The sequence below is a fragment of the Myotis lucifugus genome, unplaced genomic scaffold, assembly GCF_000147115.1.
Source record: "Myotis lucifugus unplaced genomic scaffold, Myoluc2.0 scaffold_109, whole genome shotgun sequence".
Lineage (NCBI taxonomy): Eukaryota > Metazoa > Chordata > Mammalia > Chiroptera > Vespertilionidae > Myotis > Myotis lucifugus.
In genome coordinates this window covers 1,189,959-1,200,126 of record NW_005871157.1, presented here as the reverse complement: position 1 = coordinate 1,200,126, position 10,168 = coordinate 1,189,959, and the positions used below count along the sequence as shown (strand labels likewise).

Here is a 10,168-nt window from a genome sequence, read left to right as displayed (position 1 = left end):
CCCACTCCCCCACCCCAACATATTTTTTAAATCATAAATCTCTTTTATTTTCAAGTGCTTAGATACTTAAAGAAGATTTCTTGAAGACTGCTTTTGGAATAAAAAAGCATGGATCCCAGCAGTGACTACCATTACCTCAATCAGATTTTGTGGAGAAGGGTGAAACTCACATTGGTTTGTGGCATCTTTGAGGGAGTGCTCCAGCATGTGGACCCTAACAAGATTGTTGTCTTGAAGAAAGGTCTCTTTTTATTTCTCATAATCTTCTGCTGTTTAAGAAATTCATAGCTTAGTTTGGGTGATGACTGGGCTCCACTGGGATTATTAGTAGGCATCATTCCTATTTTAGGAAAGGGTAGGAGGAAGATTAGAATGCTATTTTCCCTAACAGCATTATGGCTGCATATGCTAGCTTGTCCCACTTCTCTACTTTTATTGACATGATAGTAGAAAATTTCAATATATTTTTAAATTGGGTAGTTCTTTTAATTTTTCTCCATATGCATCTTGAAATTTAAAATAACTACTCTATTAGATAGAATTGCTTTTGGCTTTAACAGGCAAAGTCACAAAGGCAGTTATTTTTCTCATGCAAAAAAAGAAGTCAGAGATAGGCTGCTTAGTAATAGTGCAAAGGCTCAAAGATACCAGGAGGGACCAGAGGTCTTGTGCTCCTGCTCTGCAACCTCAGTGATTATCTATTATCCTCTGTCATAAAATAACTTCTATCTCTCCCAGCTGCATTTCTGGTTTATTATAAAGGATACAACTCAGGAACAGCCAAATGGAAGAGGCTCAGAGTTTCCGTGCCTTCTCTGGGTGTGCCATCCTCCTAGCTCCTCCATGTGTTCACCTTGAAGCGACAATATTTTTTAAAATTGATTTTAGAGAGAGGAAGGGAGAAGGATAGTGAGAAACATTGATTGGCTGCCTCCTGCACACCCCCTACTGAGCATGTGCCCTGACAGGGAATCAAATCCTGACTTCCTGGTTCATATGGTGATGCTCAACCATTAAGCCACACCAGCTGGGCCTAACATGTAGTTTTCAATTAAGCCAAAATATGGACTTGCTAGGATAGTTGTTTTCCTGGCATGATAAATTTCAAGTTCATAATTAAAACATACATAAATGGCCCCAGCCAGTTTGCTCAGTAGATAGAGTGTTGGCCTGTGGTCCAAAGGGTCCCAGGTGTGATTCTGGTCAATGGCATGTACCTTGGTTGCAGGCTCGTCCCCAGCCCAGTCCCTGGTCGGGGCTCCTGCAGGAGGCAACCAATCAATGTGTTTCTCTCACATGGATGGTTCTTTCCATCTTTCCCTCTCTCTTCCACTCTTCCTAAAAATCAATGGAAAAATACCTTCAGGTGAGGATTTTTTTTTAAAAAAAGACATAAATGGCATTTGAGATTAGTTTTATTGTTAAGCCACATTATGACTTTTGTGGGCTAGGAATAATTCATTCAGTAACCATTTATTGATAGTTGTATATACCAGGTACTGTGTAAGGTACCAGGGATATAGATAAAAATGACATAGTCCCTATTCTCAAAAAACTTAGTCTGGTAAGGAGACATAAGCAAGTAGAAAAATATACAGTAATGTAGTGTTATATTCGTTTTTATAGAGGGACAAGATGCTATGGAAACACAAAGGTTCAGCTAATTTCCATCTGAGCGTGGTAGGATTAGTACAGTGGGGAAGGCTTCCCTAATGGCAGAATTGATGCAGAACTTCATTCAGGTGAATAGGAATTAACTGGATGGGAAGAAAGGGAGGCTGTTTTAAGTCAGTAGTTCTCAAACTTTATCTGTGCATCAGGATCACATGGGAGACTTGTTAAAACACAGATTGCTTGACCCCCCTCCAAGAATTTCTAATTCTTAGGTCTGGGGTGGGGATCAAGAATTTGCATTTCTGACGTTTCCCGGTGATGCAGATGATGGAGAACATGGAGAGAACTATTGTTTTAAGCAGAAGTTGCAGTATGTACAAACATATAGAGACATGAAAATTTGGTGCATTCGGAAAACCTAAGTAAATTTCAGTATGAAGATGTGAGAAATAGGCATAGACAGATGAGAAGGACCTTACATGTCATAGCATTTGGACACTTCTGAAAGCAATGAGGAACAATCTGAAAGATTTTTAAGTGGGAGGCATATAAGTTTTCAAGTTAGTTGCTTGAAATTTTTAATGCTGTGCTATTAGGAACCATGACCAGGTGCTAGAAACAGATTTGTTTCCAGGGGCTTAAATACATTAGGAGTTTATTCTCATATTAAAGAAGGTAGACATCCCAGGCATACTCCCCAAAGTTGGCAAGGATCCAGGGTTTTTCATTTTCTACTCTGCCATCTTTTTAGCACATGGCTTCAAATCTCAGAATAATTGATGGAGTTACAGATAGGAGGAAGAGGGAAGATGGGGAAACTGGTGTTCTATCCAGCTGAATCAGCCCCCTTAAAGAGGTGCCCTGGAAGCCCAGTAGGTCATCACTCTCTGCAGGGAGATTGAGCACGTTTCTAGCCTGAATAAATGGCATTGAATAGACAACAATCAGTAAATATCTCATGCTTGTGCAATAAGCCTTCAGTCCAGATGACATATTTTGGTATATTTTTTTCTAGTCTTTAATAACAGATTTATATAGGTGACATAAGTCTTGTATATCACATATACAATTTTTTAGTTAACACTGTAACAAGCATTTTCTCATGTTTTAAAATTTCCATTTAATAAGGCTAAATATTTTAAAGCAAAAAGCTTAAAAACTTTCAAAATATTTGTTATATTTTATAATTATAAATTATAATAAGTTTTACTTATAAAATACAATTTTATATTTGTACATTTTATATATTATTACACTTTATAAAATAAAATTTAATATTATATTTCATAATCATTTTCTTAGGAATAGTCCTAGAAGTGAAATTACTGGGTGAAAATTATGGATATTTTAAATGGTTTTTTTTTTAAGTATATATTTTTATTGATTTCAGAGAGGAACGGAGGAGAGAGTGATAGAAACATCAATGAGGAGAAAGAGTGCTCGCTTCAGCAGCACATATACTAAACTTGGAACGCTACAGAGAAAATTAGCATGGCCCTGCACAAGGATAACATGAAGCATTCCATATTAAAGAAAAAAAAGATGAGAAAGAATCATTGATTGGCTGCCTCCTGCACACCCCACACTGGGGATTGAGCCCACAACCTGGTCATGTACCCTGAACGGAAATGGAACCATGACCTCCTGGTTCATAAGTCAATGCTCAACCATTGAGCCACACTGGCCGGGGAGAGTTTAAATATTTGTGGCGTTTTTTTTTTATTGATTTCAGAGAGGGGGAGAGAGATGGAAACATCAATGATGAGAGAGAATCATTGATCGGTTGCCTCCTGCATGCCCCATACTGGGGATCAAGCCCGCAACGCAGACATGTGCCCTTGACTGGAATCAAACCTGGGACCCTTTAGGCTGCAGGCTGTTGCTCTATCCATTGAGCCAAACCGGCTAGGGCAGTTTAAATGTTTTTTATGTATATTTCCAAATAGTTTTTCAAAAGGGTTGTGTATTATTTTGCTTCTAGTAATGTGTGAGTAAATTACAGTAAATAATCTAGCTTTGGATTTTTAAAAAAATGCTCATGTGTATCTTTCCTTGATTTTTGCTAGTTTTATGGACAAGTTAATTTCATTTTGGCATGTTTTAAAATATTTCTAGAGAGATTGAACATATTTCTTTACACTTGTTTCCTGCTTTTATGTACTATTTGAACAAAGCCAGTGTGTGTCAGGGAGAAACTACACACAAAGGGAATAGACAGGAACTATTCAGACAATCAAGGGACCCAATGCAGGAGAAATGATGGGGCTTGGGAAGGAATGGAGAAGAGAAGACAGATTCTATAAATGCTTAGGAGATGGAATGAGTAACTGAGTAATCATTAGGTAAAGAGAATGGAAAATGACTCCTACTTTTATGACTCAGAAAATTAGGTGTATAGTAGTTATTAATTGACTAGAGGCCCGATGCACGAAGATGTGTGCAAGAATGGGCCTTCCTTCCCCTGGCTGCCGGTACTGCCTTTGCTTCGACAGGAGCCACCTTTCCGCCTTCGCTCCAGCCCGAAGCTGCCTTTCTGCCTTTGTTCTGGCCGGAGCTGCCTTTCCGCCTTCCCACGCTGCCCAGAGGCCCAGAGTGGCTGGGGGCGGTGCGGAAGGCATGGCGATGATGCAAGTGTCCCACCCCGCCCCCAGCTACTCGGTGCCTGTGTATGCAAATTAACCGGCCAGCTTTGTTGGGTTAATTTGTATACTCACTCCTGATTGGCTGGTGGGCGTCACGAAAGTGTGGTCAATTTACATCTTTCTCTTTTATTAGTGTAGATAGAAATGGGAAGAGGTGCAGGTTTATTGGTTACTAGGAGAAGATATGATTTCAGTTTGAAAATCTTAAGTATCTTATTAGTCAGTTGAAAATGTGAGTGGAATTCAGAGAAATAGTCCATATTGGAGAAATAATGCATGTCAGGACAGCTACAGCTAGGAAGTTGATGTGATCATTCAAGAAGAAGGAAAAAGGATGAAGAACATAACCCTGGAGACTATCAATGTGCAGGCAGAGATGGTAGAGGCAGCTAAGGAGACTGGAGGCAAACCAGGGTGACAGTGCAACACTGGTTATGAGGTGCATATTAAAATCATTGAGACCTGGGTTTGAATTCTGACTCTGTCTTTTACTAGCAGTGTGACTTGAAGCAAATTATTCAACCTTTCTGAGCCTTAGATTCCTCCATAATAGAGATAATGAAATGCCTGTCTTATTAAGTTACTGGATAATTAAATGTAGGCAAATAATTAGCATGGTGCCTGGCATGGAATAGGTGCTCAGGATGGTAGTTCTAGGTAACTAGTAGGAAAGAACTAAACAAAGAGTGTCCTGTAAAGCCAAGAAGAAAGGAGAGAATAGTATCAAAGGACGTGTGGGAGCCAAGTATGTTAATACTGTAAACGTTCTTTTTGGATTTGAGAAATAGGCAGCTGGTGATCTTTGACCTCAGTAAAAATATATTCAGTGGAATCATGGGGGTGAAACTCAATTATTTTGGATTGCTGAGAAATGTGGAAATATACGACTGCTGTGAGCACTTTCATCTAGAAAAATAACACCATATTGTAGTCATGAGATCTTGACTCCTAATTCCCTTATGTGCTTGGAGAAGAGCCCTGTATTTGTGCCAGGAAGTGGATTGTTATTCCTGACAATTAGTATTTTTGACCATGTAGCATGAAACAGAGTGTGGACTCTAGAAATAGCTGCCTGAAATTTTTTCTGGAGTTAGGTGGACTAAAATTCAATGGAAATATAGTAAATAGATATAATTCTTAGCCCTAAAGGCCCCTGCATATTATTGATAGAAGTTTAAGTTTTTATTTATTATTGATTCTTAGAGAGGAAGGGGGAGAGAGAAACATCAATTTGTTCTACGTATTTATGCATTCATTGTTTGATTATTATTTTTTTTTAATGAAAAGACATTATTATTTTACTGTATAACATAGTAGTGAATAGCCCTGACCGGTTTGGCTCAGTGGATAGAGCATCGGCCTGTGGACTGGAGGGTCTCAGGTTCAATTCCAGTCAAGGGTATGTACCTTGGTTGCGGGCACATCCCCAGTGGGGGGTGTGCAGGAGGCAGCTGATGGATGTTTCCCTCTCATCGATGTTTCTAACTCTCTATCCCTCTCCCTTCCTCTCTGTAAAAAATCAATAAAATATATTAAAAAACAACAACAACAACATAGTAGTGAATATACCTGATTACATTTTCTCAAATGACAAATGAGACACATGACAGCATTTCTCTTTGAGTACTGAAAACCTCAATATCAACTGTCTTGATTTTCAAACAAGGGCTTTGGAGGATTCAGTTTCTTATGATGTGTATGATACTGTCCATGAGGATACCAATGGTGCTTAGTAGTAAGGAACATTTTGTTAAGTTGTTCTATCATGGGTCCTTGCTCAAAGTGTTTATCTTTTTCTTCTAATCTGGTTTTTAGTATATGATCCTGTATTTCTTCATAGTTATATGCACAGTATCTGGCTGAGAGATAGGTTTGGTGTGTTCATATGGAATACCCACAAAGGATGGTAGCAAACTATCATCCTGCCATCAGATGTCAAAGCAAGTTCTACTTGGCAATTATAGTCATCTGGAAGAGAAGAGTATGTGGATTTATGACAAACACAATATAAAGCTCCATTTTAAATTGGAAATAAATATTTCAAGATAGTTCTGCTTGATATTGCCTGTTTCACTGCTGATACGGCCATGGTGAATGGAGATGCTTATCAGGTGCTATGGAAAAAGATTAGAAGAGAAAATACTTTTAAAATTTGCTTCTAGCCCTGGCCGGCTTGGCTCAGTGGATAGAACGTCAACCTGCGCACTGAAGGGTCCCAGGTTCGATTCCAGCCAAGGGCACATGCCTGGGTTGCAGGCTCGATCCCCAGTAGGGGGCATGCAGGAGGCAGCCGATCAATGGTTCTCTCTCACCATTGATGTTTCTATCTCTCTCTCCTTCTCCCTTCCTCTCTGAAATCAATAAAGAAATATATAAAAAAAAATTTTAAAAAAATTTGCTTCTAGGCATACCTATTTTCATCCCTTGATAGCTGCTCACTGCAAGCCCGCCATCTTGCCTTCCACAGTTTGATTCTTGTATGTGCCCTGTCAGGAGATTGAACCCAGAACCTTGGTGTGTCAGGATGATGCTCTAACCAACTGAGCTACTAGTCAGGGCTTTTTTGGAGAAGTTTAAATTCAGTGCACTACCACTGCCCTTTTAGTTTCTCTGGGGTTTCCCTTGTTCTTTTTTTTTTTAATATATTTTATTGATTTTTTACAGAGAGGAAGGGAGAGAGATAGATAGTTAGAAACATCGATGGGAGAGAAACATCGATCAGCTGCCTCCTGCACATCTCCCACTGGGATGTGCCCGCAACCCAGGTACATGCCCCTGACCGGAATCGAGCCCGGGACCCTTCAGTCCGCAGGCCGACGCTCTATCCACTGAGCCAAACTGGTTTCGGCACCCCTTGTTTCAAGGCTATAGCTTTGTAATTTGTTACTGACTCTTCATTCTTTGGGGGAAAATAACTTGGGAATTTTTATAAAACTCAGATTGAGCACTTTTGAGAGATATCATACTTTTTTTATAGTTTCAGGGCTCATTCTTTTTTATTAACCAATTGAATTATTTTCTATAACAGTGAAGAATGTGGAGACTGGTCGAAGTGTCCCAGGAGTGAAGATGTTTTTTGGGCATGAGATTGTGAATGGTGAGAGCTTCATTGTCCTTGAATGCTGGTATTGGGATTTGCAGGGGTAAACTCACTGCACTGCCTCATTCCAATATTTGAAAAAAAATGATTGTTATCTTGCCTTTAATATTGCATTTATGAACTCTTAAATAAGTTAGTATTTGAGAATTGATCCTTACCTTACTGTTTCAATGGATATTATGAGCAAAAATAGTCTTAGAGAATTTTAGTCATCTTGGTTTTTACAATGTGAGGATTGCTAGTACTCATTACAAGAGACTCAGCCAGAGGCAGAGTTAGGAATCTGAACAGAAAGGAATTGTCGCCCTAACCGGTTTGGCTTAGTGGATAGAGCGTCGGCCTGCGGACTGAAGGGTCCCAGGTTCGATTCTGGCCAAGGGCATGTACCTTGGTTGCGGGCACATCCCCAGTGGGGAGTGTGCAGGAGGCAGCTGATCGATGTTTCTCTCTCATTGATGTTTCTAACTCTCTATCCCTCTCCCTTCCTCTCTGTAAAATATCAATAAAATATATTTTAAAAAAAGAAAGAAAGAAAAGAATTGTCTTGCTCAGCAAGCGAGTTTAACACTACAGGTTCACAGTACATTCACAAGCTCTTATCTGAAACCTTGGGGCCAAATTTTTCAGAATCCAGAATTGTACTGGACATTTGGAAAAACCTAACACAGAGTATATACTGTTCATCTATACTAATAAAAGGGTAATATGCTAATTAGACCGGGAGACCTTCTGGACAAAGCTATGGTGGCAGGGTTGAGGCAGAGGCAGTTAGGAGTGATCAAGGCCAGGAGGGGAGGGCAGTTGGGGGTGATCAGACCAGCAGGGGGGACAGTTGGGGGTGAGCCAGCTGGCAGGCAGAGTGGTTAGGGGTGATCAGGCAGGCAGGCAGGTGAGTGGTTAGGAGCCAGCGGTCCCGGATTGGGAGAGGGATCCCAGATTGGAGAGGGTGCAGGCCAGGCTGAGGGACACCCCCCGCCCCCCTTCATGCACGAATTTTGTGCACCCAGCCACTAGTATTACATAACACCTCAAGCAGATCTAGGCAGCACTCTATAATAAAACACATTTCTACAGAGAAATGGGTGGCTAAGCATACTAAGTGGAATAAAATAGGACTATAAGTAGTATGTCAGTTTAGGTTTTGCTGCCAAAAGAATCACAGGAAAAAATTTTTTATCAGAGCTTTTTGGGTTTTGGAATCTCAGGAAGCAGCTCGGTTCTTTATTTCTGCCAACAAAAGCCATTTAGCAAGAGTAGGTCCAATTGTTTGCCTGAAATAGTATAGAAGCTCATCTGGTCAGTGTGTTTCAAAGAAACCATATGGACTAAGAAAAGGGCTGGGAGAAAGAACTGTTTTTGCTTTTAAGAACTCAAAAGCAGAAATCCCTCCAAGGAGGAATAAAGATCAGTGCAGGGAAGAGAAGGTGGTGGAGTCTGAGATCTGGGACTGCATAGAGCTCTGCATTTCTTACCATTGGGGCAAATATGAGTAAAGGAAAGGACTTCTGTAAACAAGAAATTATTGCTGCTTGAAAGTTTACTTTGTTTTGTGAGAGAAGTAGAATTTAGGGAGAGAAATTAATGACTGCCAATCCAGATCCACTTCTAGCCAGCTATCTAACTGTCCTTTGTCACTGAGTATGCTACTGTAAAACTCTAAAACTCTGTCCCTTGACCATCTTTTTATAATCTCAGTGATGGTGGTGGCAGTAGTGGGATTCTTTCTTTTCTCTTTTTTTTTTTTTTTTGGTTAATCCTCACCCAAGGATATTTTTCCCATTGAATTTTAGAGAGAGTGGAAGGGAGGGATAAGGACAGAGAGAAACATCAATGTGAGAGAGACACATCAATTGGTTGCCTCCTATATGTGCCCTTCACTGGAATTGAGCCCACAACCTTTCAGTCTAAGGGCCCATGCTGTAACCACTGAGACAAACTGGCTAGGACAGTAGGGGGGGCTGGTCCCATCTGGGTTTCTGAAAATATTCTTTTGATTTCAGAGAGTAAGGGAGAAATAGAAACATTGATGATGAGAGAGAATCATTGATTGACTGCCCTACACTGGAGACCAAACCCACAACCTGGGCATGTGCCCTGACTGGGAATCAAACTGTGATCTCCTGGTTCATAGGTCAATGCTCAACCACTGAGCCACACTGGCTGGGCTTCTTAAGTGTGTTTTAAGTATTAGCCTTTGAAGAGAAGCACAGCTCTGATCTGGCACAAAGCTAGGCTATGGATGGGTTTATAAAGGGAAGTGAAGGAATCACTACTACCATCTCCTCACAGGAGAATACTAACCACTGATCAGCTTTGTGATCTGTACACATGGATTTCATCTCCTCCTAAATTCTTTCTCAGGACTTAGTCTTTGTTCATAACTTTTAGATGCAAAAGCTGGCCTTCTCCTTTGTCCTGTGGCTCAATCAGACATGGAGGGGTCTCCCTGAAAAGCACCTTGAATAGAAATTGTCATGATGAAGGATAATAATTGATTTCAGTGTTTTTAGTGAATTTCACTTTCTCTGACCCAGACTCCACACTTCCAGGTAGTTTAGGGGAAAGAGACATTTGATAGTGGCCCTTGAGAGCCTTTTTCCCTGAAAAGTAACTAATACATACAATTGAATCTAAGATGCCATTAATTGTAAGGTTCACTATTACTTTCCCACCCTAAGAAAAAAATAAAGGCTTTCAATTGTGAGTCATATCCAATTTCAGAGCTGTTTAAAATGTACATCTTAGAGTCGATATATAACATTTCCCTACGTTCCTACACTGCTAGGTTAAAAATAAACGGTTTCAGAATCTC

The 10,168-nt window shown here is 40.2% G+C and overlaps 1 protein-coding gene and 2 pseudogenes across 1 annotated transcript in view; 2 read left to right on the top strand and 1 right to left on the bottom strand.

Annotated features, from left to right (window-relative positions):
- The first annotated feature begins 55 nt into the window (after window positions 1-55).
- Window positions 56-10,168, top strand: part of EXD1 (exonuclease 3'-5' domain containing 1) — a 32,207-nt gene continuing 22,094 nt past the window's right edge. The window contains exons 1-2 of the mRNA XM_023757600.1: window positions 56-241; window positions 7,285-7,353. Coding sequence (XP_023613368.1) covers window positions 109-241; window positions 7,285-7,353 — 202 coding nt within the window. The 5' untranslated portion in view covers window positions 56-108. The remainder of the gene's footprint in view (window positions 242-7,284; window positions 7,354-10,168) is intronic.
- On the top strand, window positions 3,051-3,146 carry LOC111826902 (annotated as a pseudogene).
- Window positions 5,898-6,345, bottom strand: LOC102440613 (annotated as a pseudogene).